The 16,049-nt window shown below is 40.7% G+C and overlaps 1 protein-coding gene and 1 pseudogene across 1 annotated transcript; one reads left to right on the top strand and one right to left on the bottom strand.

Annotated features, from left to right (window-relative positions):
• Positions 1-6: 6 nt before the first annotated feature.
• On the top strand, positions 7-8,453 carry LOC110528312 (ubiquinol-cytochrome-c reductase complex assembly factor 2). The gene is made up of 4 exons (XM_021610277.2): positions 7-376; positions 889-963; positions 4,209-4,278; positions 8,221-8,453. Exons 1-4 carry the CDS (start codon positions 239-241, stop codon positions 8,325-8,327), a joined length of 390 nt encoding a protein of 129 aa, XP_021465952.1. The 5' UTR covers positions 7-238; the 3' UTR covers positions 8,328-8,453.
• Positions 8,454-10,404: 1,951 nt separating this feature from the next.
• Positions 10,405-12,622, bottom strand: LOC110528310 (annotated as a pseudogene).
• Between the last annotated feature and the right edge of the window lie 3,427 nt (positions 12,623-16,049).

The following is a 16,049-nucleotide window of genomic DNA, read 5'->3' as shown; positions in this document are numbered from 1 at the left end:
CATGCTATCCGGGATCGTTGGGACGTCCCTATCCCTTTGAAATCGACATTTCAAATGGTTAAGGGCAAAGGTTAGGGAAGGATACATTATGTTTAGGGTTGGGGTTAAGAACGCCCCAAGGATATGAGATAGCAACAACAGGCCTAAAAAAAACTACGGTCTCCTATAGTGACCATACTCAGGTTGCTCATTTATATCTTTATCTATTCGTGTTGTTTTTAGAGTTGCATTACAGAACATGTCTGTAGCACGGTACCGTCGGTTCTTGAAACTCTGCGAAGAATGGCCACGGGACGAATCAAAGAAAGGCCGTGATTTAGGAACGTTTCTACGGCAGAGAGTAACCCATGCCTTTCGTGAAGGTGAAAACACACAGGTAGAGCTAATCCACTTACAATGTCGCACGAGAACGTCAACCAATGTGGCTAGCTATATTTAGTTAGGATGATGGGGCACCCGTCCATATCGACCTTGCAGTTGCATTTTAAAACTAACATGTTTAGCAATGTAAATCAAAGTATAGAGCTATAGTCAAGAGATGTAATTGAGTTGTGGTGAGACACGACAATCATGCAGTTAGGGGGGTGGTTCACTTACAAAAACAGAAAATTAATTTGAAAACCATAACCCCCGCTACTGTTTGGTAAATTGACGAATGAGATTGAGGATGAAATGCAGCCTAACCTCTGATCAACATGATGGGTTTAGACGTATTTTGAAACAATGCATTACTCCTTTGCAAAAATACTTATTTTGAAATTGCAGGACATTTTACAGATTAAGCCTCTAAATCTTAAAAACAATCCCATATAACAGTAACTGTATGTGGATAGTTTCTAGATTATATTGTATGAACCCCCTATGAACTGATCTGATTTTTCTTGACAGCTCTCTGATCCAGAGAAGTGTGATCAAATATATGAAAGCTTGGCCCGAATCAACACTAATGTATACCGAGAAAGAGTAAGTATTCACTTATACTGCATCCCCCCAAAATGCAGATAAACATTTGCTCGAGCTGAAGAAGTCTATATCGGTCCGCTAATACAGGACTAGTAAAGGCCAAGTGCAATTTATTTTTAACTAAATGTATTTACAAAACCGTTAATCTCAAAGTACTTGTGGAATATAAAAGTACTTGCTTCATATGTTTTCCAGTTTCTTGAAATATTTTGCAAATGCAAGTTATTTCTATGTGAACTGAAATGGTCTATTCATTTCTTCCATTTTAGTAGACACTCTTTTCCAGAGCAATTTACAGTAATGAGTAGAGGTCGGCCGATTATGATTTTTCAACACTGATACCGATTATTGGAGGACCAAAAAAAACGATAACGATTAATCGGCCAATTTTTAAATAAATACAAATAAATACAAATTAAATGTTTTATTTTATTTATTTGTGATAATGACAATTACAACAATACTGAATATTTTAACTTAATATGATACATCAATAAAAATCTATTTAGCCTCAAATAAATAATGAAACATGTTAAATTTGGTTTAAATAATGCAAAAACAAAGTGTTGAAGAAAGTAAAAGTGCAATATGTGCCATGTAAAAAAGCTAATGTTTAAGTTCCTTGCTCAGAACATATGAAAGCTGGTGGTTCATTTTAACATGAGACTTCAAAATTCCAAGGTAATATTTACAGGTTGTAGTTAATATAGTGTTTATAGGACTATTTCTCTCTATACCATTTGTATTTCATATACCTTTGACTATTGGATGTTCTTATAGGCACTTTAGTATTGCCAGTGTAACAGTATAGCTTCCGTCCCTCTCCTCGTCCCTACCTGGGCTCGAACCAGCAACACATCGACAACAGCCACCCTCGAAGCATCGTTACCCATCGCTACACAAAATCCACGGCCCTTGCAGTGCAAGGGGAACAACTACTCCAAGTCTCAGGCGTGTGACGTTTGAAACGCTATTAGCGCGCACCCCGCTAACTAGCTAGCCATTTCACATCGGTTACACCAGCCTAATCTCAGGAGTTGATAGGTTTGAAGTCATAAACAGCTCAATGCTTGAAGCATTGCGAAGAGCTGCTGGCAAAACGCACAAAAGTGCTGTTTGAATGAATGCTTACGAGCCTGCTACTGCCTACCATCGCTCACTCAGATTGCTCTATCAAATATCAAATCATAGACTTAATTATAACATAACGCACAGAAATACGAGCCTTTGGTCATTAATATGGTTGAATCCGGAAACTATCATTTCGAAAACAAAACGTTTATTATTTCAGTGAAATACGGAACCGTTCGGTATTTTATCTAATGGGTGGCATCACTAAGTCTCAATATTGCTGTTACATTGTACCACCTTCAATGTTATGTCATAATTACGTAAAATTCTGGCAAATTAGTTTGCAACAAGCCAGGCGGCCCAAACTGTTGCATATACCCTGACTCTGCGTGCAATGAACACAAGAGAAGTGACACAATTTCACCTGGTTAATATTGCCTGCTAACCTGGATTTCTTTTAGCTAAATATGCAGGTTTAAATATATACTTCTGTGTATTGATTTTAAGAAAGGCATTGATGTTTATGGTTAGGTACACGTTGGAGCAACGACAGTCCTTTTTTGCGAATGCGCACCGCATCGATTATATGCAACGCAGGACATGCTAGATAATCTAGTAATATCATCAACCTTTTGTAGTTAGCTAGTGATTATGATTGATTGTTTTTTATACGATAAGTTTAATGCTAGCTAGCAACTTACCTTGGCTTCTTACTGCATTCGCGTAACAGGCAGGCTCCTCGTGGAATGTAATGAGAGGCAGGTGGTTAGAGTGTTGGACTAGTTAACTGTAAAGTTGTAAGATTGAATCCCTGAGCTGACAAGGTTAAAATCTGTCGTTCTGCCCCTGAACAAGGCAGTTAACCCACTGACTTGCCTAGTTAAATAAAGGTGTAAAAAAATAAATAAATCGGCCAAATCAGTGTCCAAAAATACCGATTTCCGATTGTTATGAAAACTTGAAATCGGCCATTTCGATTAATCGGTCAACCTCTAGTAGTGAGTGCATACATTTTCATACGTTTTCATTCTGGGAATCGAACCCACAATCCTAGCATTGTAAGCGCCATGCTCTACCAACTGAGCCACATCACAGACCACTTGACATCTCAATGTACTGAATTACTGTATTGTGCATTGTTTTTCTTCATGGTGATGGCAAGTCTATAGGTACAAACCTAGATGACCAACCTATGTACAATACAGTAATGTACATTTACATTGTGGTTTGTAAGGATGGTAAATTACTGCATAGAAAGTGGTTGTTTTACTTGTTTTTGATCAAGACAAATATTTAATTTGATGGGATGATTTGTGTCTTTGCCCATAACACCTTTTGATATAAATGTTTGAGGACAGGGGTTTGTTCTTTGTCATTCTAATGGTATCCAGAATCGCAGAGAAAGGGTCAGGGCAACAACACTTACAACACAACAACACTTACAATTCCAACTATTGAATCCTGCAAGATATACAACTACCTTTTCGGCCAAAGTGGAGATGCGGAAATTTTTTTTGGCCTGTGCTACAGACGTTTATATCGGTCTGCTAATACTAGTAAAGGCCCAGTGCAGTACTTTTTAATTTTATAAATATATTATTTTAATTCAGATTTTTCAGGGGGTGCTGCAGCACCCTACTATGGGAACATATCTTTCATATAGACAGAGTAAAGACATAGCTAATTAGCACAAGTGGCAGCCTATCTAGTGTGCTCCGAACACCTATGTGTAAGCTAACTGGAGAGGAAGTTCATCAACTGGAGGCACAACGTGTATGGATCTTTGCAAAACAGCTAGAGTAAATATATTTTTATTTTATTTTAAAGATTCTTTCTCGCTGACATGTACGATAAGAGGCATATCAGCACTTTTCGAAAACCATTTAGAAAGCAATGATTATTATTATTATTTCTAAACGTTAAACAGAATGTCGGAATTGTAGTTTAACAGAGCCAAATGTGGGGGAATGTAATGGCTGAAAACCCTACATATGGAGAAGGGTTTTCAAAAGCTATAGTCCACAGCAATGACCATACACAGAGCGATGTCTGTTCATTACACGTGCATTTGCTTGTTGCAGCAGCTATGAAAGATCTGGGAGAAAGCCAATTGATGAAGTTGTGTGTCGATGAGGGTTATCGTTGCCTCTAACTCCTGTAATATCTGTTCACAGTTCCCCCGCACAAGAGATACCAGTTTTACAGGTGTCACAGTGGAAGAATGTAGAATGCTATTAGCAACAGGTATGGCCACATAGTCCCAAGTACATCACATTCATTATTTATGCATACAGATACATTAGGGATGGGCAACTGGTGGCCTGCGCTTTTGTAGGCCCGCAGATCAATTCACAAGCAGTTTCTCTTATGTCAGTCACTTGCTAGGATTCCATCCAATTGGCGACAGATTTTCATGCGCATATTTTCTTTATTCAGATTTTAGAATATTTGCATTTTCCCACCAGTGGTCTTTCCACCAAACCAACCTCTTGCACGTCCAAATCAGTCCCTGATGATGTTATGCACACAAACTACTTTTTCGCTTAAGTTTTCATGTACTGAACCAAAATCTAAAGTTCTGTAGTAGCAAATGTGCCTACTCTGGTCACAGCACATGTGCTCTAGTCATCAGCTTGCAGATACAGTGCCTGTAGGGTAGTCTACATAATGAGGTTATTATGAATGAGCAAGAATATATATATTGTGGGAGACTCCCCAAACATATGGAAGAAGCTACTCTGGTCAGATGAGACTGAAATTGAGCTTTTTGGCCATCAAGGAAAATGCTATGTCTGGCGCAAACCCAACACCTCTCATCACCCTGAGAACACCATCCCCACAGTGAAGCATGGTGGTGGCAGTATCATGCTGTAGGGATGTTTTTCATCGGCAGGGACTGGGAAACTGGTCAGAATTTAAGGAATGATGGATGGCGCTAAATAGAGGGAAATTCTTGAGGGGAAACAGTCTTCCAGAGATTTGAGACTGGGACGGAGGTTCACCTTCCAGCAGGACAATGACCCTAAGCATACTGCTAAAGCAGCACTCGTGTGGTATAAGGGGAAACAATTAAATGTCTTGGAATGGCCTAGTCAAAGCCCAGACATCAATCCAATTGAGAATCTGTAGTATTGCTTAAAAATTGCTGTACGCCAGCAGAACCCATCCGACTAGAAGGAGCTGGAGCAGTTTTGCCTTGAAGAATGGGCAAAAAATCCCAGTGGCGAGATGTGCCAAGCTTATGGAGACATACCCCAAGAAACTTGCAGCTGTAATTGCTACAAAAGGTGGCTCTACAAAATATTGACTTTGGGGAAGTGAATATTTATGCATGCTCAAGTTTTCCAAATTTTTTCGTCTTATTTCTTGTTTGTTTCACAATAAATAAATAAAATTTGTATCTTCAAAGTGGTAGGCATGTTGTGTAAATCAAATGATACAATCCCCCCAAAAATCAATTTTAATTCCAGGTTGTAAGGCAACTAAATAGGAAAAATGCAAAGAGGGTGAATACTTTCGCAAGCCACTGTATATAAATATTTGCGCATGAAGCCCGTTTCCACCGTCATTTCTCACATAATTAATTTGACCTACACAAAAAGATCCCGCCATGTTGAACGAACAAATGATCTATCTGATCGATTCCTGTTTCCATCCCTTCTGTCATTATTTGACTTTATATGGTATGACTTGCATAAAAACTGTGGATGGAATCGTGGTTTCTGACTCACTCAATTAGCTAACATTTTTAAGATTGGTAAGTTAGTCTAGCCAGCAATCTAAAGTTGTATTAGTCATGATCAAATTACCGACCAGGGCGTTGATTTTGTTAGTCACTCTCACTCAGATATCATACTCAAAACTGCAGACAAATTCTCCACCCTATGGCAAAAGTAGTAGAATTGCAGGAAATTAACTATAAAAAAAAAATAATAATACCCCCACTGTGAAGAGGGGGGCCGCTAAAGTGATGCTAGGGCCAGCTGTGACTGCATGTGTGGGTATGGATAATTAGACCCGCAAGCCACTGCGGCCTCTCATGATGAGTTCAGATTTTGAGGCCCCCGTCACTGCCCATCCCTGAGCTAAATGAATATAACATAATTGGTCTAGTTTTGTTGCAATAAATTAACCAACTCAAATCAAAATGCTATTACATTTTCAGGACATACATACTTCCCTATTTCTCTTCAATAATATCAGATCTTCTACTACATGACAAAGTATGTGGACACATGGTTGTCGAACATCTCATTCAGAAATCATGGGCATTAATATGGAGTTGGTCCCCCTTTGCTGCTATAACAGCCTCCACTTTTCTGGGAAGGCTTTCCACTAGATGTTGGAACATCGCTGCAGGGAATTGCTTCGGTTCAGCCAGAAAAGCATTAGTGAGGTCGGGCGCTGAGGTTGGGCGATTAGGACTGGCTCGCAGTCGGCGTTCCAATTCATCCCAAAGGTGTTCGATAAGGGTTGAAGTCAGGCCAGTCAAATTCTTCCACACTGATCTCGAAGGGACAGCAGTGGAGAAGGTGGAAGGTTTTAAGTTCCAGGGCATACACATCACAGACAAACTGAAATGGTCCACCCACACAATGTGTTGATCAACCTCAGGAGGCTGAAGAAATTTGGCTTGTCACCCAAAACCCCGACAAACTTTTTCAGATGCACAATCGAGAGCATCCTTTTGGGCTGTATCACAGCCTGGTACTGCCGTCACACTGCACAACAACAAGGCTCTCCAGAGGGTGGAGAGTATATACTGTATTTTATACAATCTACTGCACCTTGCCTATGCCGCTTGGCCATCGCTCATCCATATACTTATATGTACATGCTCTCATTCACCCCTTTAGATTTGTGTGTATTAGGTACCTGTTGAGGAATTGTTAGATTACTTGTTAAATATTACTGCACTGTCAGAACTAGAAGCACAAGCATTTAGCTACGCTTGCATTAACATCTGCTAACCATGTGTATGTGACATATAACATTTTATTTGATAAACCATTTCTTTATGAACCTCGCTTTGTGCTTGGGGGCATTATCATGCTGAAACAACACAATGTTGGAAGCACAGAGTTGTCTAGAATGTGATTGTATGCTGTAGCATTAAGATTTCCCTTCACTGGAACTAAGGGGCCTAGCCCGAAACATGAAATACAGTCCCAGACCATTGTTCCTCCTCCACCAAAGTTTACAGTTGGCACTATGCATTGGGGCATGTAGTGCTCTCTTGGCATCCGCCAAACCCAGATTAGTCTGTTGGACTGCTAGATGGTGAAGCGTGATTCATCACTCCAGAGAACACGTTTTCACTGCTCCAGAGTCCAATGGCGGTGAGTTTTATACCACTCCAGTCGAAGGTTGCGCATGGGGATCTTAGGCTTGTATGCTGCAGTTCGGCCATGGAAACCCATTTCATGAAGCTCCAGACGAACAGTTCTTGTGCTGATGTTGCTTGCAGGGGCAGTTGTTGCTGATGTTGCTTGCAGGGGCACTACAACTCGGTAGTGAGTGCTGCAACCAGGGACTACACTCTTCACTACATGCTTCAGCACTCTGCTGTCTCGATTGGTGAGCTTGTGTGGCCTACCACTTTGTGGCTGAGCCGTTGTTGTTGTTCCACTTCACAATAACCGTACTTACAGTTGACCAGGGCAGCTCTAGCAGGGCAGGAATTTTACATACTGACTTGTTTGAAAGGTGGCATCCTATGACGGTGCCACGTTGAATGTCACTAAGCTCTTCAGTAAGGCCATTCTACTGCCAATGTTTGTCTTTGGAGATTGTATGGCTGTGTGCTCAATTTTAAACACCTGTCAGCAACGGATGTGGCTCAAATAGCTGAATCCACTAATTTGAAGGGGTGTCCACATACTTTGGGTGTATATAGTGTATTAATGTTTCACGTCTGCTTCTGTCAGTCTTAGACACCTGAAGTGTTAATCTGACTCATACCACCATCTAGTGGACTTTGAGGATACCAACATGTTCAGAGAAGCTTTTTTCTACAAGAGGAGAAACAGACTGGCACTCTAGCCTGGAGGCCCTTTTGCAGTCTAGACACCTGCACACTTTCAGCAGGAGGCTGGCACCCAGGCTAAAGGAAATCCACAGGGTGTTGTTCTGAATATGCATGGTTGGTTCTGATGTCTCTCTAACCCCTCATCTCTTCCACCTCAGGTAACATGCAGCAGGATGAGAAGAAGAAGGGCTTGTGGAAAACTCTCACGGAGCGATTCTCCACCAAACAAGATGTCACCCCTGAGAAGGCTCCTGAGAACAAGTAGCACTTCTGTATGTTTTCTTTCCCCTTCAGCCACTTTAGAAATAACCAAATAAATAAGAATAATGTTTTATCTTGTCATTTTAGCAGGGCCATTGTAACATACAGAATAAATGACTGAGCACAGAAAGTCTGACTGAAATGTTTTTAAAGTGGCAATCGGCAGTAGAAAAAATAAAGCGGACTCCCCTGTTCCGGTAAAAAGCTGAGGGATGGGGCTGGAGAACTGTAACTATTCTCAAATTCATAGACGGAACTATGGATGCAAGGACTGACCATTCATGATATCAAACGTATAGTTAACCTTGTTTTGAGGCTGTATAGTGTTTGTTTACAAAAATTGAGTAAGACAAGCTCATATTTTAGGTTCTGATAGGGTACAACAGTTGAACCAAGCTCATGAGGCATTTCAAAGTTATATTCTTCAAGATTCAATATCAATTTATAAGTCCAAAAATGGATGTAGCAACTGATCAAATCAGTTTGTCATGTGCGCTGAATACAACAGGTGTAGATCTTACAGTGAAATGCTTACTTACAGGCTCTAACCAATAGTGCAAAAAAGCTATTAGGTGAACATTAGGTGGGTAAAGAAGTAAAAAGACAGGCTATATACAGTAGCGAGGCTACATACAGACACCAGTTAGTCGCGCTGATTTGAGGTAGTATGTACATGTAGATATGGTTAAAGTGACTATGCATATATGATGAACAGAGAGTAGCAGTAGCGTAAAAAGGGTTGGCGGGTGGTGGGTGGGACACAATGCAGATAGCCCGGTTAGCCAATGTGCGGGAGCACTAGTTGGTCGGCCCAATTGAGGTAGTATGTACATGAATGTATAGTTAGTGACTATGCATATATGATGAAAAGAGAGTAGCAGCAGCGTAAAAAGAGGGGTTGAGGGGGGGAACACAATGCCAATAGTCCGGGTAGCCATTTGATTACCTGTTCAAGAGTCTTATGGCTTGGGGGTAAAAACTGTTGAGAAGCCTTTTTGTCCTAGACTTCGCACTCCGGTACCGCTTGCCATGCGGTAGTAGAGAGAACAGTCTATGACTGGGGTGGCTGGGGTCTTTGACAATTTTTAGGGCCTTCCTCTGACACCACCTGGTGTAGAGGTCCTGGATGGCAGGCAGCTTAGCCCCAGTGATATACTGGTCCATACGCACTACCCTCTGTCATGTCTTGCGGTCAGTGGCCGAGCAATTGCCGTACCAGGCAGTGATGCAACCAGTGTTCTCGATGTTGCAGCTCTAGAACCTTTTGAGGATCTCAGGACCCATGCCAAATCTTTTTAGTTTGCTCCTTTAAAAGGTTAAATGCAACAGTTTTTATTTCAATATCAAATCATTTCTGGGTTACAGTAAGGTACCTTCCTGTGATGGTTTTTAATTAAAATGGTGAAAGAACAATTTCTCAAGCAGGATGCTTTTGCTCTCCGAGTGGTCTGAGGGGGGAAAAGGAAAACTGTTCTTGGCAGAGCGGTTTGGAACTCTTTTCTTATTGGCCTCATTTGAACAAATCCACAGTATTATTCCAACCTCTGAGAATATGTATAAATAGACACAGGAAAGTCACTGACTGCTCTGGGCTTTTAAATGCTATTCAAACACAGCCTTTTACATGGAGCAGGCAATTTTCCATATAACAGACGTTGCTCAAATGCCCTAGCATTGGGTAGATTAACGTCTAGGAAAGCAAAGTAAACAAACCAGTGCAAAGAGAGCATAAGTTCAATCATAGAAATCAGTGTTTGCAGTGTAGTGGACATCTCATAAATTCAAGAATCCATCTTCAGGACAAGTAAAAAATATATTTTTAACAACAGGCAATTCTAATTCAAATCTGATGTACTTAAGGCTTTGCTGGCATGTACTTTCCTTGTAATAAGAGTTGGCACAATAAATCAGTTCTCTGCAAAGCCATGGTAAGCTTCGACAGAAATATTGGAATACATTTAAGAGTAAAGATGGGGTTTCTGAAATCTTGCAAAAACTAAGCACCAATTTCTTCAATGGAGATTAGTTTATGGGATAAACATTTATGTAAAAAAAACAAAACACAGTAGCATACGAATGGCTTAATTGTTTAGACCTTGGAGCTGTCAATACAAAGGCTATGCAATATAAGAGTTTTTGATAACCGTATAGGAATGATGGTAGATGTTTCTGGGGTAATATGGCAATTTCTAAACAATTGTTTTATTATCAATAACATTCTGCAATGTAATGAATTAAGATCATATTACTGATGTTGAGCATCGTTGCCTCATACGATTGTAGGCACAACACATAGTATAGCCATTTTTTGAAAATGTGGTTTAGTGCAAAAAATCTTTTAATATAAATGCAAACCAGTAAGACCACATTTTGGTGCCAATATCAACTGACATAGTTATTTCAACAGGAATAAAGATCTTTCAGAACCTGGGAGAAACCAAGTACGGCACAGTGTTGCCTACTCTTCCTTTCCATCCTCATCCGGGTTCTCTCTCCAGATGCAGTAGTTGAGGGAGGTGGCCAAGCACAGCCATGCCAGGTAGGGTGTCAGGAGCAGGCTGGTAGTGCGATTGACCGGATACCAGGGTGCCATGGTGGCTCCAACAGCACCAGTCAGCATCACTATCTTGATGAGGGCCTGGGGGAGAGACAACATAAAATGGCTCATATGTCATGTCACACTCACTGTAGCAGAATGGAGGTGGTTTTTACAATGGACTGTGTCTACCTATTGGAAAAATTATATTCAGAGAAAATTCTCATTGAGTGTACTGCTCTTTTTTTGTTTTTATTCATCAACTCCCCATAACCCCAAAACCTGAAGCCATGAGCCCACAACCTTTGCATTATCTTATCACCATTTTCAACTTGTGTGCACCAAAGAAGATGGGAGTCCAGGCCCAGTTGAGAGCCAGCTGCAACGCGTAGAGTCCCAAAGGTTCCACAGCATCCTCAGTGAACCCCCCACACTCCTTCCACACCAGGTAGGAGCCATACCTATCAGGGTGATCATCAACAATAAGATGCAAGTCAGTTCCATATTTCATGATCCGTTTAATAAAACAAGTGGGAACATGTTTTTCTGAATGAAGTGCGTGGAGCAGATTTCCAACAGATTCAGTTGGAAAACAAAATATATTTTCTAGAATCTATACTGAACAAAAATAAACACAACAAGTAAAGTATTGGTCCCATGTTTCATGAGCTGAAATTGAAGAATCCAGAAATGTTCCATATGCACAAAAATCTTGTTTCTCATTTTGTGCACAAATTTGTTTACATCCCTATTAGTGAGCATTTCTCCTTTGTCAATATAATCCATCCACCTGAGAAGTCTGGCATATCAAGAAGCTGATTAAACAGCATGATCATTACACAGGTGCAACTTGTACTGGGGACAATAAAAGGCCACTCTAAAATGTGCAGTTTTGTTAAAACACAATGCCACAGATGTCTCAAGTTTTGAGGGAGTGTGCAATTGGCATGCTGACTGCAGGAATGTCCACCAGAGCTGTTGCCAGAGAATTGAATGTTAATTTCTCTACCATATCATTTTAGAGAATTTGGCAGTAAGTCCAACCAGCCTCACAACCGCAGACCAGATGTTACCACGCCAGCCTAGGACCTCCACATCCGGCTTCTTTACCTGCGGGATCGTCTGAGACCAGGCACCCGGACAGCTGATGAAACTCAGGAGTATTTCTGTCTGTAATAAAAACAATTGTGGGAAAAACTCATTCTGATTGGTTGGGCCTGGCTCCCCAGTGGGTGTGCCCCTGCCCAATCATGTGAAATCCATAGATTAGAGCCTAATGAATTTACTTCAATTGACAGATTTCCTGATTTGAACTGTAACTCAGTAAAGTTGTTGAAATTGTTGTGTTTATATTTTTTGTTCAGTATAGATCGGTGTAGATTTACAGAACCATATTGGTTGACTTACAGTAATTACAATGTGATAACACAGAAGGGGCTTAGGTGATTGTTTTCAACCTAGCAGAGTATGTTGTCTGACACTCACTCCATGCCTGTGTAGAGGGTAGTCCACACTATAGGCAACGCAGAATTGGGTGGACGCCATGGCGGCTTGTTGAGAGAGGGGTACCAAGTCTTCACCTGCTTGCCTGTGATGTAACCTCAATAGAGCCCTCCTAGATGAGGCAGGGCAGTTAGGCAAAGCATTGGCAGCCACGACATGTCTGGAGAAGCGAGGGAGCTGTTAATGATTAGTTCATTATAAACTGGGTGGTTCTAACCCTGAATTTTGATTGGCTGACAGCCATGGTATATCAGACCGTACACCGCGGGTATGACAAAACATATTTTTACTTCTGTAATTACATTGGTAACCAGTTTATAATAGCAATAAGGCACCTCAGGGGTTTGTGGTATATGGCCAATATATTATGGCTAAGGGCTGTAATATAGCCACACCCCCTCGGGCCTTATTGCTTAAATATATACTGGTTAAACCTGTTAATTATTATTCTGTAAAATGTATTAGACTTGGCTATAATTTGATGTCTATTATTGCAACTTCAAGGGAAACTTCAATATTGTTCAACTTCATAATTGGTTTGATGCAATTCCACATACTCTACATGGTGAAAAGTATGTGGACACCTGCTTGTCTAACATCTCATTCCAAAATCATGGGCATTAGTATGGATTGGTCCCCCCTTTGTTGCTATAACAGCCTATACTCTTCTCGGAAGGCTTTCCACTAGATGTTAGAACATTGCTGTGGGGACTTGCTTACTACTCTGTAAACTGGTAATCTCTGTATACCCGTCGCAAGACCCACTGGTTGATGCTTAGGGATCACCCCCCCCCCCATCTGAGATATCTACTGCAACCCTCATCCTCCACATACAACACCCGTTCTGCCAGTCACATTCTGTTAAAGGTCCCCAAAGGACACATCCCTGGGTCGCTCGTCTTTTCAGTTCGCTGCAGCTAGTGACTGGAACGAGCTGCAACAAACAAACTGGACAGTTTTATCTCAATTTCTTCACTCAAAGACTCAATCATGGACACTCTTACTGACAGTTGTGACTGCTTTGCCTGATGTATTGTTGTCTACCTTCTTGCCCTTTGTGCTGTTGTCTGTGCCCAATAATGTTTGAACCATGTTTTGTAATGCTACCATGTTGTTGTCATGTGTTGCTACCATGCTGTGATGTCATGTGTTGCTGCCTTGCTACTGTCTTAGGTCTATCTTTATGTAGTGTTGTGATGTCTCTCTTGTCGAGATGTGCGTTTTGTCCTATATTTTTATTTTATTATTTTTAATCCCAGCCCCGTCCCCACAGGAGGCCTTTTGGTGGGCCATTATTGTAAATAAGAATTTGTTCTTAACTGACGTTTTTTTTTTTTTTTTTAATTAGTGAGGTCGGGCACTGATGTTGGGTGATTAGGCCTGGCTTGCAATCGGTGTTCTAATTCATCCCAAAGGTCTTCCCTAAACTGTTGCCACAAAGTTGGAAGCACAGAATCACCTAGAATGTTGTTTTATGCTGTAGCATTAAGAATTCCCTTCACTGGAACTAAGGGGCCTAACCCGAACCATGAAAAACAGCCCCAGACCATTATTCCTCATCCACCAAACTTTACAGTTGGCACTATGCCTTCGGGCAGGCAGGTAGCGTTCTCTTGGCATCAGTCAAACCCAGATTCGTCCGTCTAACTGCCAGATGGTGAAGCGTGATTCATCACTCTAGAGAACGCGTTTTCAGAGTTCAATGGCGGCAAGCTTAACACCACTCCAGCCAACGCTTGACATTTCCCATGGTGATCTTAGGCTTGTGTGTGGCTGCTTGGCCATGGAAACCATGAACGTTTCCATTTCAATATAACAGCACTTACAGTTGACGGGGGCAGCTCTAGCAGGGCACAAACTGACTTGTTGGAAAGGTGGCATCCTATAACGGTGCCACGTTGAAAGTCACGGAGCTCTTCAGTACGGTACATTGGCAGTACATTCTACTGCCAATGTTTGTCTATGGAGATTACATGGCTGTATGCTCGATTTTGTACACTTGTCAGCAACGGGTGTGGTTGAAAATGCCGAATCTAATTTGAAGGGTTGTCCACATACTTTTAGTGTATGTTGATGTTGGGGTAGTGCTGAAGATCATGAATGTGACATTGAAAAATTGTGAAATTTCCCATTCAAAATTAGCCTACAATACTTCTAACCTACCAAACAGCTGAACTTTAAATGGTATTATAAATTAACAAGATGAAATAATTACTTGTAGCCTATAGGCCTGCATGTATAATTTATAAACTACTTGTTAAACTACTTGTTAATGTAGGGCCAGGTGTTTTAGTAGTTTTTTTTCTACCCCGCATTTCGATCCTCCAACCTAGAGAGGCTGAAAAAGCACCTTCTCACACCACGTGAATTAATTGTCACGAGTGCATACCATGATCATCTAACGCAGTGGTTCCCAAACTGTGGGGTGTGCGGTCAGCAGGTCCCCAGCTCCCACAAGGTGCAATTTCGTAATTGGATAGTGCATAATTTCCTCTTGTCATGTTAGTCATTGCATACCATAAAGAGTGATTTATAACTTGTCAGAAATGTCCAGATCAGCTAGCTCATATTAGAAAAAAAATTTTGTTACGCAAATATCACATGAATACACATTAGAAAATGTGCTTTAAAACTGTAAAATGTTCTTTGTACCCCCATGACAAAATGTATAGAATTGCTGGAAATAAGCTTTAAACCTCAAAATTCTCTCCACCAACAAGAGGGGTGTGAACAGTTTGTGTCAACAGTGCTCGTGCCCATAGAAATAGATGTGGCGTGCGCAGCGGGGGCTCGGGATGTTCCCCAATGCTGGAAGTGAAAAACTTTGGGAACCCTTGATCTAAATGCTGGGTGTCCAAATTTAGCCCCTGAGGCCGCATTCGAGCACTGCATTGACATTTGGTTGTATTTCCTTGCGTCTATTCATCAAGATTATTAGCGAGCTGGACAGTCAAACTGTATGAATATAGGTCTTATCATTTTTATACAGTTTCGATTTGGTTTTAGTCATTTTAAAGTATATTGATTTCATCCCCTGCCATATGTTTGACACACCTGATCTAATGTAATAATCCAATAAACTTCACAGTTGAAGTGTACCTATGATAAAAATTACAGACCTCTACATGCTTTGTAAGCAGGAAACACTGCAAAATTGGCAGTGTATCAAATACTTGTTCTCCCCACTGTATCTAGCTATATAAACCACAGCCCTCTGCAAACACGCCTTCTCCAATGTTAGTTACAAGGAGGTACATATTTAAGTTAGGCAAGAGAATATAATGTTACCATTGGTGTATTCAATTGAGAGTTGGGGTGATGTCACCCTATCCCCTTAATAATCCCACCTTCTGAATCCAAGTGTTTGACATGGGGGAGGGGACCAGTAACTTTATGATCAAACTTTATCAATGTAGAAGCAATAGTCATTTTTCATACTTTGGATCATCATATTTTCATCTGGTTTCATCCAAATATCATCCGAATTTCATGAAAAACATGATTTTTGACTGTTCATGACCTTGGAGAAGTTGTTGGATTGTTATTTCTATAGTGAATGAAAATAGGCTAGCCATTTATGTTCGGAAAATATTTTATATTCTACATTTTCTGATATATAAATGCCTATCATACCGATATGTTTAGAACAGACGATGAATACATTAAATATTTTTGTTGATGTCTTAT

Source organism: Oncorhynchus mykiss, chromosome 7, assembly GCF_013265735.2.
Source record: "Oncorhynchus mykiss isolate Arlee chromosome 7, USDA_OmykA_1.1, whole genome shotgun sequence".
Lineage (NCBI taxonomy): Eukaryota > Metazoa > Chordata > Actinopteri > Salmoniformes > Salmonidae > Oncorhynchus > Oncorhynchus mykiss.
The sequence above is the reverse complement of the archived record's forward strand: the minus strand, read 5'-3'. Positions and strand labels throughout refer to the sequence as shown.

Coding starts and splice junctions, on each gene's coding strand:
- LOC110528312 (XM_021610277.2), top strand. CDS start 239: ATGTCTGTAGCACGGTACCGTCGGTTCTTGAAACTCTGCGAAGAATGG. Junction 377..888: donor GTGAAGGTGAAAACACACAG/GTAGAGCTAATC, acceptor TTTTCTTGACAG/CTCTCTGATCCAGAGAAGTG. Junction 4,279..8,220: donor TAGAATGCTATTAGCAACAG/GTATGGCCACAT, acceptor CTTCCACCTCAG/GTAACATGCAGCAGGATGAG.